General features: G+C 29.2%; 1 protein-coding gene across 1 annotated transcript; it reads right to left on the bottom strand.

Moving 5' to 3' along the window:
• Nucleotides 1-3,231: 3,231 nt before the first annotated feature.
• Nucleotides 3,232-7,308, bottom strand: LOC129910152 (uncharacterized). Its single transcript, XM_055987425.1, has 3 exons — nt 7,257-7,308; nt 4,932-5,099; nt 3,232-3,788 (listed from the first exon to the last, which is right to left on the bottom strand). The coding sequence occupies exons 2-3, from the start codon at nt 5,093-5,095 to the stop codon at nt 3,248-3,250; spliced, it is 705 nt and encodes a 234-aa protein (XP_055843400.1). The 5' UTR covers nt 5,096-5,099; nt 7,257-7,308; the 3' UTR covers nt 3,232-3,247.
• Between the last annotated feature and the right edge of the window lie 8,210 nt (nt 7,309-15,518).

A 15,518-nucleotide genomic window follows, 5' to 3' on the forward strand; every position in this document is an offset into this window, starting at 1 on the left:
TTTCGGGACGCCACCCCCCTGGCGAAATCCGCCATTTTGGAAAACGCGAATCGCTCTATATCTTCAAAACTATAGGTCCTATAGAAATGGTTATCAGACCAAAGTTCTTGGAAATTTAATTATCTTTTTCTTTGTAATACATTATTTTTCTGAGCGGGTAATAGTTTTGAGGTTATGTTGCTTTAAATTATTTTTTTTCGGTTTTTTTAAGATTTTATCATTCCCGGTTTAAGTTACATAATTCTTTAAACAGTAAAAGTTATAGACCATCAAATTTCCAATAATTTGGTATATTTTTGAAAGTCATGCGATGTATGAGTCAAAAGTTATTTATCTGAAAACTTTAGTCTATAGTACAGTTAAGTTAGTAAAAAAACAGTAATTTTATGGGACGAAATATAGGGAGGCTGATTTTTTCAAATATTAAAGAAGGGTATTAGAAAAGCTTAAATCCTGGTTTTCGGGACGCCAACCACCTGCCGAAATCCGCCGTTTTGAAAAAAACGTGAATTGGTCTATATATACTACACTATTGGCTTGATCGAATGAGTTACTCAACCAAAGTTGTAGGCAATGTAAATACCTATCTTTTCTTAGAAATGCACTGTTTTTCAGCAAGGACAATACTTTTGAGGTTATGTTGTTAAATTTTTTTATTTTTCCGTTTTTTTTTTAATTTTTCTCAGTCTCTATGATAGAAACATAATTTTTAGCATCATAAAATTTGGATGTTTGACTTAAAACAAAATATGTGTACCATAATATTGTAAGTTTTACCATTACCCACCTTAATAACTCCCTCTCATATCATTTTTCTTGTTTTTACATTACGTACACGATTTAGCCTTTCTTTCATGCCTTATGCAAAAACATGTTAGTATATTTTTTGAAAATATTGAGAGGGATTGCTCTTAAAATTCCGTAAATTTGGTTTGAAAAGTTATATAATTTTCAAAAGTAAACCAAATTAATAGAAATTTGATGTTCTACAACTAACTACGACTGAGAAAAATTAAAAAAAAAAACGGAAAAATAAAAAATATAACATAACCTCAAAAGTGTTGTCCTTGCTGAAAAACAGTACATTTCTAAGAAAAGATAGGTATTTACATTGCCTACAACTTTGGTTGAGTAACTCATTCGATCAAGCCAATAGTGTAGTATATATAGACCAATTCACGTTTTTTTTCAAAACGGCGGATTTCGGCAGGTGGTTGGCGTCCCGAAAACCAGGATTTAAGCTTTTCTTACCCTTCTTTAAGATTTCAAAAAATCAGCCTCCCTATATTTCGTTCCATAAAATTACTGTTTTTTTTACTAACTTAACTGTACTATAGACTAAAGTTTTCAGATAAATAACTTTTGACTCATACATCGCATGACTTTCAAAAATATACCAAATTATTGGAAATTTGATGGTCTATAACTTTTACTGTTTAAAGAATTATGTAACTTAAACCGGGAATGATAAAATCTTAAAAAAACCGAAAAAAAATAATTTAAAGCAACATAACCTCAAAACTATTACCCGCTCAGAAAAATAATGTATTACAAAGAAAAAGATAATTAAATTTCCAAGAACTTTGGTCTGATAACCATTTCTATAGGACCTATAGTTTTGAAGATATAGAGCGATTCGCGTTTTCCAAAATGGCGGATTTCGCCAGGGGGGTGGCGTCCCGAAAACCAGGACTTAAGCTTTTCTAATACATCTCTTTCAGATTTGAAAAATTCAGCCGTCCTATATTTCGTTCCACGAAAAAGTCTATCTTTCCTGTACTACAATGCATGCTTATGATGAGGGCACACCATTAGTCCAAGGTGCCAAGTAATAAATTTGTCTGTGTCAAAACAAAAAAAAAAAACCCTAATTTATATAGGGCAGTGCTGGTGACATTTTATTGGCCAAATCAAGCAACTCCAGCTATGAGTACTTTAATTCAATTTTACAGAACTCATTTCTTTTTAAAAAGGTAAACTCAATATTTTCAGTTAATAGACATTTAAACAAAAGAGTTCAACTACAAACCTGATTTAGTGAGTTGGTGCATTTTGGAGTGAGATTTGCAGTAGTTTGCGATATCTAAGGTTTATTGTCATGGAAATCCAAGTCGAAAAATGTATAAGGATCTTTGCCAAAATATACACTAGCAGAAAAAAAATGAAGGGATAAAGCAAATTTCAAATTTTTTGAGGTTTTTCCCTTTAAAATGGTCGCACTGAAATTAAAAAAAAAAAAAAACGGTTTTAAAGCACGAACTTTCTAATTTTGAGAAATAACAATGACATTTTTTTCAAAATAGGTACGTGTTCGGTTTTTAATCCTTTATGGAATACCGAAATTTGTTTTAGAAATTTAACAAAACAAATGTTTTTCCAATTTTTGTTTGCATTTCTATTGATACAAATGTTTGAATGTATGACTTTTTTTATCAATAGTAATGCATAAAAAATTGGATATCTCAGCGTCGAAATATTCGCATCGAACCCAAAAAAAAAGAAAATTTAAGCTGAATGAACATTTTTTCCGATCTATATAGTAATTAAGTTGGAAAAATTTGTTCAAGTTCTTAGACAAAAAAAACGGAAAAATTAGTTTTCAGTGTTCAATAGGATTGAGCCAAACACGTAGCTTGAAAAAAAAAATCATAGTAATTTCTCAAAACTAGAAAGTTCGAGCTTTAAGACCCCCTTTTTAAAATTTCAGTGCGTTCCTTTTTATGGGAAATACAGTCACTTGAAGAATTTTTTTTGTATCCCCAAATTTTTTCCGCTAGTTTATTCTGTTCGTTTGCATGTCGTTATTGTATGTGTTATGGAGACTTTTCACGAGTCGATTTTTGCCGTGCGGCGAAGCTTTTCGACTCGTGTGAACGTAAGGTGCAGGCGACTAAAGTGACAATCCCCATTGAAAATCCTAGTCGACCGACATATCGTGCGGCTAAAATCGATTCGTGAAAAGTCCCCATTTCAAGTATAAGAAATGAAATTAAATTTACAAAAGAGTATTTAAAAACGATTGTTTTCGTTTTTTTTTTGGAAAGAAAAATCCACTTACTTATTCACCTGTCCAATAAGTGCATGAAATCAAAAAGTTTGTCTTCAATTAAAGCTGATCAGTATTTTGTTTTCACGAATATTAATTAAAAAAAAAATCAAAATCGCCCCACTTTCAAATGATACAATTACTAACAAAAAATATTTAATTTTTTGAATTATATACATTAAACATTACACTCTCAATTTTTTATTTACAATCTGTTAAATTTTTATTATTCATTGTTACACGTATAACTTTCAAAATATCAGGATCAAGTAAATTATTTGGTTGTGTTTCAATTCTTGGTGTTGGAGATACTAAATCCTTTTGTCTAAACGGTCTCAATGAATTACAAGTTTCAATCGTGACATAACTCATTTCATGACTATCATGTGATATTGGAAAACTGCTATTGAACAAATCACAAACACACTGACAACAATCGGTCAGTTGGATTTGTATTCCATTTCGTAAGAAATTAAGATCATCTTCATCCGGATCATAATCGTCGGTATTGCTTTCAACATTTGATGAGGTTAGGTGTGTAGCTGCACTTCCTACTTCAAAACCACGGACTATGAAATTTTCATCTATATTCTTCTTATCGCGTTGGTAATTTTTTTTAAGACTTTTGAAATGAGTACAAAATAAAGGCATTCTATAGGGAGTTCTTGTTATCTTCTTATCATTGTTGGTGTTCGGTTGGTCTTCCAAGTTTAATGAAATAACTCTCAGTTCTGGTGGTAGCCTGATGAAACAAAAAAAAAATAACATATAAGTCATCAAATCAAAAATTAGACAAATTTGTATTTTGATACATCTTTAACAAAAATGACAGCGTGGGAAATCTTTTTCGCAATAAGACAACCTTAAATCGTTAAACAAGCTTAAAAACGAGTTATTGGCAATAGTTAAAAACTTGCGAATTTCTAAACAAATGGTCTTCCATAAGCATAACTTAAAACATTATGCAAATAAAAACATTTAAGTCTAACATTAACAATCAAATAAAAAGATAATATTTTATTATGACCAGAATATAGTATTATTTATCAATTTTTCATTTCCGATAAGCTATATTCATAAAACTCTAAAATATCAAAGATAATAATCGAGCTTGGGCGGCGCATTAAGAAGCCAATATCTCGTTGGGCATTATTCAAATGAATATTTCTTTTCAAACAAAGAAATATAGGTGTCCGCACTCATGGAGTTCGAAAAGCTGCCGCGGCAGACACAAAGACCAAAATTTAAATAAATTTCCTATGCCACCATGGTAGTGTTCCAATTTATATGCAAAAGGCTGAATAATATTCAAGACTAATTATAACGTGTGTTAGCCGTATAATGTCGTTTGTAGCGTCGCGTCGCATTGGGTTGTAACTGATTCGATCATCAGTTTGTTGTATAGTTTGTAGGTTGTTTTTGGGTAGTTTGTTGATTTCGATGATGATTTACCATTGGAAACAAAGTCATGGGAAATTCAGTGTGTATCGGTTTTTGGGTGCGAGATACAATGACTTGGGAAATTAATAAAACTTATTGATCGTTTTGACAGAGATAAAAAAGATATTCGAATTAGAGTGTCATAAATTAGAAGAAGGTTACCATAATTATTTAATTGACAACATTGTATAGATAAATTTTGTATGATTTGGATATTTTGAATACTATACGATCTTTTGTTTTTCAGTCATAGTTTTTACCTATGATAGTTGTTTAGATACGTAACTATTAATATCTAGATCTAAATAATTAGGGTTCGTTATGAACATTTTGTGTTACAATATATAAATTTCTGTAAAAACGTAACAAAACTATTTCTAAATCCGTTGGCCAGTGTAAGTCAAAAATAAATAAATCTTTTTTACTAAATTTTACTGCAAGTTACCTTTTTTCTGTGACATTTTGAATGTGTGATAGCTTTTGTGGAACTTCAGTAATATTTCGCTGAGTACAAGGCCGTACAACTATAGAATCACCAACCGTGTTACTATGAATCAGTTTTGGGACCGACCTCCTTTCAGAAAGTTTAAGCTGTGAACACTTCAGCATTTTCCTATAAAAAAAATTTAAAAAAAATTGGAACAATTTCAAGTAAGCAAGGGACCTCTTGGATCAACCTAGTTATGCGCATTTTTTCTAAAAGTAAAACGAAAAAAAAATTAGGAAATATAAAATTTTGCAAAACCACTTCTGAAATTCAAAAAAACTATAAACTACATAATTAACTGTAGCAATTTTCTCAAACTCCTCAGTCCTCAATATATCTCGAGTGCCTTGTTTACTCGAACTCATAAGCCGTGCTATGCCATGGAATTAAAAAAAAAATGTAACATCATTTGAGAGATCCTTTTTATTTCCTAGAATTTAATAATCCTATTGTTTCTTTTTTTCACATGGGAGGGCTGAATGCAACATAAACTATATAGAGAAACTTGCCTTTTGTGCGTGAACAATCAACATCAACATGCAACAGATAAATCAAAATGACAAGTGATTGCGGAGAAAATGTTTAAGGGGATGGGAAAATAGTTGGCATCAGTGACGCATGAAAAATCAAAGATGTCAATTTAAATCTTTTTTTATTTTTTTTTTTTTTTTGAGTGGCAAGCACATGCAATCATTATGCCTTTTGTGGTATATAATTTTTTAGTCTGACGTACAAAAACTAGATTATCAAGAGTGTATGCGAGTTATATGAACTTGAATCAGAAATTAAAAAAACAAATAAAAGAAATAGGATCCAATTGATAGATATATTTTTCAAAAATAAAATGAGCCTGAGATTTTTATTCAATTTATTTGCTTTTATTTAACAACTAGTTTGATAGGACAGTACATAACAGTTAAAAATTTTAATAAAAAAAAATTCGATCAAAAATTCTTAAATCGGTTATATATTACGGAAATATAATTAGATATCTTGTTAGTGGATTGATTTTAGTAAGAAATTTTTATTTTTCAGTTTCACATTGGGTGCGTGCCAAAGAACCAAGTAAGAAAAGTAATATACTTTAAATTTGAAAATTTTTGGTTGTTTTGAAATAAAAGTTTGGTATTTTTAAAGACAAAGATATTTATAGGTATACATTTGGGCGTTCGTTATTTTTAAATCAAGTTCCTAAGTAGAAAACCTGTTTTTAAGTAATAAAAAAAAAAATTATCTAATTTTTTCAGATTTTTATTTTGACACTAGATGGCGCCCTAAGAGGGTTAAAGTTTTTTATCATTTGAAATAGGTATGTGTTGACTTATGGAGGCCATTTTTTTAGATATAGACTTCTATCAAAACTTCTTGATGAGGTTCTTGTCTACATTAAACAACGTTTTCAAAATGAGACGTCCACACTTAACTGAGAGTGTGGACGATTAGCATAATGGTCAACAATTTAGGAAAACAGTTTTTAATTTTGTCGATTTTCTAAGAAATGACAAAAAGTGTTTTTATCACTCCTCAATTTATTATTTTTATAAAAAATGTAAACAAATTTTTAACTTATTAATAAAAATTCGAAAATATTTTTTAAAAATCGTTTTCACCTCCAAACGCACAAATGTCACACTTTTTTTTTCTATACTGATTTTTTTTATAACAATAAAATTGTGTGTAGGAATATCTTCCCCGCAAAGTATACGAAAAAGGAAAACAGTAAGAACCATATCTTATCCAAAATATTAAACGAGGCATGGTCCAAAATTTCGCTTACTTACATAAAATCTTACACTGAGGGAAAAAACGCTTCATTCGAACCGTTTATTGGCATAAATTTAAGAAAATATTTAAAAAGTATTAATTTACTAAGGCCCAATTTATTCACACTCCATTAAATTTTAAGTCTCCATTAAAAACGGGAAATTTTAAAATTTGTATGTGATTTGACAGATTTTTATTTTTTAATGGCGACTTTAAACAAAATGGAGAGTGGAGTGGGCCTAAGCTTCGCCCTCGCCCTTATTAAAAGGACCAACATTTTTAGTTTAGAAAGCATTCGTTTACTCAAGTGTTTGAAGTTGTAGGTGGATGAAAAAACGTAAACAAACTTACCCAATTATTAATTTTAAGCTAATTCACATTTTAATCACTGAGTTTCTAGAACTTCTTCAACATAAATTTGTTATTATTAATCACAAATTTGTTAAGCTAGGTTCAGCTTAATTCCTTGAGTTAAACTCAAAAAACAAAATATAAAAACAATCTACTATGAATAAACACCTGGAATGTCCTGAATACCAGAAGCACAACAATAGACTGAATGGAATACAGGCCAACGCAAAATGCTGTAGCTCACATTAATTTCCTGGCATATTATTGTAGCAAAAGGTATCTCATGACATGCATAAAAGACATACGTAAAAATGTTAACATGCTATACCGCATCAACTTGGCAGAAACTTTGGCAGACAACAACTTACTATTATAACCTCTATACCTTTCATATTGTCCTATATACATTTTTTTTTTATTCATTAATAACTCATATGAGGTATGATAATTCCATAAGGGGGTCGATATTAAAAGCTTTGGAGGAAATTATACATCCTTGATATTGTGCCATGATATAAAAATATGCAGGATGATTCCTTCAATATTTATGAAGTTGTCTAAAATATTTTTTTTTTCGAACCAACGAACGGTGTTAAAATACCAGTAGAACTTTTCTTCAAAGAATGGCTTAAAATGTTCGATGAAAAAAAATGTAAATACGAGCAACTTGTTGATTCAAATTGGGAGCAATTTGAGGCAAAAATAATTTTGCACTTAAAAAACTGCCAATCGTTCAATCTTAGATGTTTTTCCAATATCAAATAATTCATCTACTTTTTTATAAAGCGTTATAATAAGTTAAATAATTCCACTCTTAACAAATCCTAAACTAGTTTGGTTTCAACGCTACTTAGTTTCTTGAATTTTTTTAAAAAATCTTCATAACCACCCTGTGATTTCCAACAAGTGAATATTATAGATATTTTTGTGTAACACTTGAAATGTTCATTTTCTGCCTTTATACTACCCATCATACAAGTTAAATGCACATTATAACTTCGCTAAATAGATTACTGCCAGCGATTATCCGACTGCCATGAAAGTTTCCTCGCTGTTTATGTTGTTTTTTTTTTGTTTTTGTTTATGCTTTGTTTTTATTGACTTCCCTTGTTTTGAGGATTGTAGAATTGTGTGCATGGGGAACTATGTAGATATAGAAAGTGTATACTGAGGAATTGAAGCCATCACCTCATGAAACATTATTAAGGATATGTTCAGTCTTCAGTACCTACGGGGTGTTAATTCGACAAAACATGGACTGGGTGCAATCCACCCAAGCATATAAATATTTTGACACGCGATTGTTGTAATTTCAAACAAAACAATAGAAGAACAATACCTATAATATTTTCTAGGTCATTTAGTTAAAAAAGCTTTTGTATAGTAAGGTTACTTGAAGAAAATCATCTAATGCGTTTGCTAAAGAAAATCAAGGCTAATATTGTAATCAAAATTAATAGAGGCTTTTAACTGAATTGGAAGTGTCTATTTTTAACAGCACCGTAGAGGGATATTAGCTATCAATAACAACTAAAGAGAGCAATGATTAAGTTTTTCAATCATGCTCGGTTTTCTAAGTTGTTTTTTCGCTCTTTTATTTTTTTTTTTAATATTCCGGAGATTTTTCCTTATGCAAGTATTGTCCGCCATGTGAGTTTTGGCTGACAAATACCCTAAGAAAGTAATTTGGAGTTTTCTAGACCAAACTTAACTTTGTTAAGGTTTTAAAACATGATTTGGAGGTTGTTTTAAATTCTGAATCTGTGTAAAATTTCAACAAATTTCTCCGAGAGTTTTCATTCAGAATAGGGCTGATTATTTTAATACTTCGTCGTAGCTAATTTAATTTAAATTACCTGTTAATAAATGATAATAATAATAATAATAAAAAATCATAAACTATACCTAAAAAGGAATTAAATTCTGAAGATTTGTTATCATCACCATTTCTCAAAAATACTTAAATGTACAAATACTACTTTTTGCCAATATATCTTGAACAATTTATAAAAGTAAGCTCCCTCCATTTTCGAAATAATTGAACTTAGTTCTCGTGATATTTACTGCATGCAATGCTCATTTCTCCATAAATGTTAATTATCCTTGTTTTTTGAATGAAGTCATCCAATGACGAAAACTAATTACATTCAGGATATTAAGGAAATATTGCATGATTATAAATACAGAAAAATAAAACTGAAATTAAAGTTTCTTATATCTATATTTATAAATTCATAAAAAAATATATAATTATCTATTTAAACTTTTGTTTGGCAATATAAGAAATACTGAGTTGCAAATAAATTGAACAAAAAAACATTATAATTACGACCACAAAAGTTTATGTTTAATAATGAAAGGCTAACTACCTTTGAAATAATAATTATCAAAAAGGATAGACTAAGGAAAAAGTTTTTAGTTTACAAATTAGTAATATAAATCACACTATTCAAAACATTCTTGCTTTAATTAAGCAAGAAGACTTTTAATTCGAAGTCAGATATCTGAATTTGACAACTGGAATAGGTGGCGTACTTTGAGGTGACAGGGCCCCATGACAAGACAAATGTAGTCTTGCCTTGGAGACCCTTTTTTTCTATTTATTTTTATATTTAAGTAATTGTATGGAGATTTAACAACAATTTTACTTCCAAATTTTGAAACTTAAATTCTATTGGTATGTTCCTATGCTGCCTACGCTGATATACATACAGTACCTTGCCATATTATTAGGCCCAAGCGAAAAAAATACAATTTTTCGGTTCAGTTTTTGCTGAGTTTTTCAAGTTTTTGTCGAAATATCTTGAATTTTTTGTCCCATTTACTTGCACATATCATGTAGATACGGATTGACTTGAAAATAGTTTAAAAATTCATACTTTTTGATAAAAATAACGTACAAAAGGGGATAAGCTCCAAAAAACGTACCCTGTGGAATTCACGCCCGGATAATTACCAGACCGGTCCAATACTTAATTTCCGAGGAATAACGTGACATTCTTAACTTTATGGCAAGGACCCAATCTTGCATCTGGAAAGTAAAAAATGTTCTTAGATTTGGGGTAGTTTTTTTCTTTTTTATAAGACCAGACGAGCACAGCTATTCAAAGTACATTATTCCAATAAAAAAACATCCTCTGGTCATTCTAAGCTTCTATATTTATGCAAGATTGGGTCCTTGCCATAAAGTTAAGAATGTCACGTTATTCCTCGGTACAAGAAATTAAGTATTGGACCGGTTTGGTAATTATCCGGGCGTGAATTCCACAGGGTACGTTTTTTGGAGCTTATCCCCTTTTGTACGTTATTTTTATCAAAAAGTATGAATTTTTAAACTATTTTCAAGTCAATCCGTATCTACATGATATGTGCAAGTAAATGGGACAAAAAAATTCAAGATATTTCGACAAAAACTTGAAAAACTCAGCAAAAACTGAACCGAAAAATCTTTAAAACTGAGCAAAAACTGAACCGAAAAATTGTATTTTTTTTCGCTTCGGCCTAATAATATGGCAAGGTACTGTATGTATATATGTAATTATTCTTTTTAGGATTTTCTCTGGAGCTATTTAAAGTGTCTTTATAGGTGCAACGAAAATATTTTTTTACATATACTATAATGTTTTGATATGTGTTTTTGTGCCCCTATAGGAATCCGCGCCAAAGTCCTAAAAAGCTTCTAACCCAACTAAAATTTTGATTCTATAAGATTTTTCTAATACTAACAGTTGTAGCTTTTGTTAGTAGAGTTTCAAAGCTCAAAAATTGGCATTATTAGGGAACCCGGCCGAAAAGCTTAGATTTTGATGATCTTTTTTTTTCAAACGTCGGTAATTAAAAATACTTTAAAGTCTATAGATTAAAAATTGCCGGTGTTGCATTTTGATTTTTTAAATTTAATTGAAGATTTTTGTGAACAAAACAAATGTTTTTTCAAAAATTTTTCTTAAATTTCATAAATTAATTGATGCCAAAAGATTGTCTAGAAAAAAAATATATTGGAGTGAGGGACAGTCTTCCATCGTTCAAGCGATAGATGCAATTTTCTTATTAATTGACTTCAAAAACAAAAAATTGAACACAACGGCAACACCTACAATATTTAAATATACATTTTTAAAAAGCCAGGAGCTTTTTCTTATTTATAAAATTAAAATTAAGAAAATTGAATTAAGGGCTTTTGAAAGAATGGTCATTGAACTCAGATTTTTGAAAAACAAAATTACTGACAAAATTTTAACATGTCGTTTTTAAAACTTTTTCGTAATATAAAATGCATTTATTTTTCAAATTTTTGTAGGCCACATTTATTATGATTTGAAATTATAAAAGGAAATGTCAATATGTATTGCGGTTTATGAAAAAAATTAAAAAGTATTTCATTTTCAAAGAACTTTTTTTAATAGAAGTTTTGAAAAAAAAAATTAACTTATTTTTTTTTTAAAGTCCAACATTTAAATATAAAGTTATTTTTATTTATTCAATAGCCCTTATTGTTGAAAGTTAAATAGCAAAAGTTTGAAGTTCTTATTTGCCAAAATCTTTGAGTAAATCAATTATTTCAATGCAAAAATTCAGTTTTTATCAAAAAAAACCATTGAAATTGAAGCAATTTTTTATTTTTTTTTTAAGTGTGATATATATTACCTTTTCTGCTTCGGAATTCAACTGATAATATTTATGCCCAAACATTTTTTTTTAAATAAATTCATATTTTATTAAAAAAAGTTTGAAAAAAAGTAATTTTAAATTTTTTTAATAACATTTTTTGTTTAATTCTGAATTTGAGGACCATTTTTTCAAAAACTTTTAATTAAATTTAGTGGATTTAAATTTAAGAGATAAGAATGAGTTTCTGGCTTTTTAAAAATGTATTTTAAAATATTGTAGGTGTTGCCGTTGTTTTCAAAGTATTTTTTTTTTTTTGTGTTTGAAGTCATATTGTGGGAAAATGGCATTTATCGCTTAAACGATGGAAGATTGTCCCTTACTCGATTATATTTTTTTTTCCTTAAATTACCTAGAGAATCTTTTGCTATCATATCAGAGCTGTTCGGCCGGGTTCCCTAATAATTTGCTTTAGTTACTCCACTATGTAAGGCTTTATAAAAACAAAATTTGTCCTCAAAGGGTAAGCAGCATAAACAAAAAATACCAAGACTGGAAAATTTCGTACGTCTTTCCCCCCGAAACCCTTTTGTGTACAGTGCTGTCTGTGAATATATGTGAAAGCCACCACGTTGGTAAATGACGTTAACACGCACACATTTATAGATTCACGACATTCACCACACATCCAACACGAACACAACGAAAGGTTCACGACATTCACCACACCTCCCAGCTTGTAGGCAAACGTCAGTTGACCGCCGAGTTTCCAGTCTTGGTATTTTTTGTTTATGGTAAGCAGTCTGTCAATAGTCTCTTAACCCTTTCGGTAACAGCGTTACTCTCATGTAACATATCTTTAAAATTTCGTAAAAAATATTCCATCAAATAATTTTTTAGGTTTCGATGGCTTAGGTAATTGAAATATAATAATGCCTAGTTACGGGATTAGTACAAAAAGTTATTCAAATATTATACTTTTAATTTTTTTTTATCGAAAAAGGGACTGAAATCCATATTTTTTTTTTGCAAACAAAATTTTTTTTATAGATATATGGTTATAATTTTGAAAAAAAGATATAAAAAATGTTAATCCAGAAAGTGTTTTGCTTTTTAGCTTAGAAGAAGTAGCATTTATTATTGTTCTATAAAAAGTTATTTTCTCAGTTGCCCGACTTTTTTTGGTGATCATAGGCAGTTTATGTTACTTACATGAGAATAACACATAAGTTTTGCTATTTATTATTTTGGAACATAACTTTTTGCTATTCATATGCGGGTGGCAATGGTGCAGTGGATGTAGTGCTTGACTGCTAGAATGGAGGTCAGCATTCTTTTCTTATTCCCCAGTTTGGAAGCCACCCGTGGGATTATATGAGATAATAATCATCTTATTCTCAATTCACTGTACCAACAAAAAATCTTTCCTATCTTTCTATTACTTCTAACTAGTGCCGTGCAGTATGCATTTAAAAGACCTTAGGTCTTACAGGCATATAGTTAAAATTATTATTATTAGGTATTATTATATTTCTTAGTTGTGATGTTTTTGGCACGATAATACTGAAAAAAAAAAAAAACATTTTTTAATATTGTTTTTCATAGCTTGGGTTCGAAAGGGTTAGTTTAACGTAAATTCATTAACGCTCAAGTGTGTTACTATCATTTCTTTTGTGTAAAATAGTAGGCAAAGATAAAATATCAAAAACGGTTAAAAGTTAAGGAATTCGGTCAATGTTTACAAAAAACATCAAAAAAGACCACACACATGTGAGCTTCCATGGATTAATTGCAATTGCATTGTTTTTTCTAGTGTTTTGACGTTATGCAATTTTCTCAAAATATTAAACAAGAGTCAAACCATACTCATTATTTCAGGGCGTTACTCTAAAAAAAAAAGAAATTAAGTTTTAAAAAAACTTGGAATGCTTACCTAATTAGTTCTTGGGAAAATAGAAAATTAATTTATTTTACCTATAAGATTTCCGTACTCTTTTCTAGTCACATGAAAACGAATAAATAAGATCAAATTGAAAAAGAATCCTAAATCTAATGTGTACCTACCTACATTAGTATATAAATTGGTATTTCACTTTCATTTCTCAGAACTCAAAAGGATTTTTCAAAATAAAATCAACATTTCAAAATCTTCCATAAAATTCTATTTGATACCATGAAATTGAGGATGACAACTGAAAATGAATAAATAATTAGTATTTACGGGAAAATTTGGATATGCAATTAAAGCTGGGGATGAAATGTCATTGGCGTGACGAAAGGTTTATTTTGATGATACATATATTTCTTTTTGCATCATTATTTATTAAGGGTATAATAGAAATTTTAATGATTTAATGTCAAATTCGACCTCTATTCTTATTTCGATTCCAAATAAATTTGGTCATAGCCGATGTTCTTTGGAATATTTCTGCTAACGAATTTAAATTTCTTTAAAGCGGATGCTCGTATATGTTATGTCAATTATATGATTTATTTTGAAATGGGAAATACTCAAAAAATAATTTAAAAAACTTATACGTGATAGCATTACAACATTTTATATTTTAATTTATATTGTACAAATAAAGAAGGTGGGTTTATATTTAAAATTTAATGAAATAACAAAAATTTAATTGATAACAAATTCATATTGTTTTCTTGATTCACCTAAAAATATAACGTTTAAATCGTCGGCGGAAAACAAAATTGTTCTAAGTCACAAAAAGCAAATTTAAAGGGGACGATTTTTAAGTTTCAAATTGATTGAAAGCGTTATTTTTTTGTTCGTCGGTAATTTATGTTATATTTTTTATAGTCTGTTCTTTCCTTTTGAAGAAACCACGCAAACTTACTTCATTAGTAAATACACATACTATTTTTTAATATTTCTTTAAAAACTAAAAACTCAAAATTGGACATAGAACAATTCATATACAAGTACGCACTTTCATTAAATAAAAAGTGGACTTTAAACAAAATATGACGGGACTTAGAACAATCAAGAATACTCGGGTTTAATTTTTAGAAGGCTACTTACCTGATTTTATTTTTCGATGTCCCATTAAATTATATTATACATATCGTCGGTGAAACCAGAAAAGTGTGTAACTCCAAATTTTCTGAAAATTAGATTTGAATGCCATCTGTTAGACAAACCTAATATCTACCGATCCTTGAACTCAGAATCCCCTTTAAGTTCATATTTTTTATTTTATTAGCAAATTAGAAAATGAAAACTCATACAAATGCCTTCAAAACTATTTTGTTTTTTTTTGCTCTCCTATATAATTTGCTAAAATGGAGTTACACAGTTTTCTGGTTTCACCGACGATATGCTGAAGAAATTTTTTAGACAAACACTCTTTTCAGATTCGGAAAGAGCACTCTCAAATTAGTAAATTAATTAGTGGATTTAGAACAATTTTGCTCTCCGCCGACGAAATAAAGAAATAATCAAGTTAGTTTTTTTTATGAATGTTATTTTTAAATGTTATTCAAAGTAAAGTAAGCTTGAAATCAAATTTACGTACTTTATGTGTGTAGGTTTTGTAAACCATTTTATTAGAATTTCATGGTTGTTCCGAATTGCATTCATAAAAATTTTATAGGAGACTAAAATTATAGGTTTGAAAAATTGGGCAGTTATAACTAAGTTTTGTACATAGAAAAAAATGTTACGTATACACCACAGTGACTTAATTTATATAATTTAATGTAGTTGACAGTTCTTCTTCGATCTTAAAGATTGGTGTATCAAACAAAATCATATAAAATAATCAACATAATCCAAACCAATTTTATTAATCCTACTAGAGCAAAATA

This window comes from Episyrphus balteatus, chromosome 2 (assembly GCF_945859705.1).
Source record: "Episyrphus balteatus chromosome 2, idEpiBalt1.1, whole genome shotgun sequence".
Lineage (NCBI taxonomy): Eukaryota > Metazoa > Arthropoda > Insecta > Diptera > Syrphidae > Episyrphus > Episyrphus balteatus.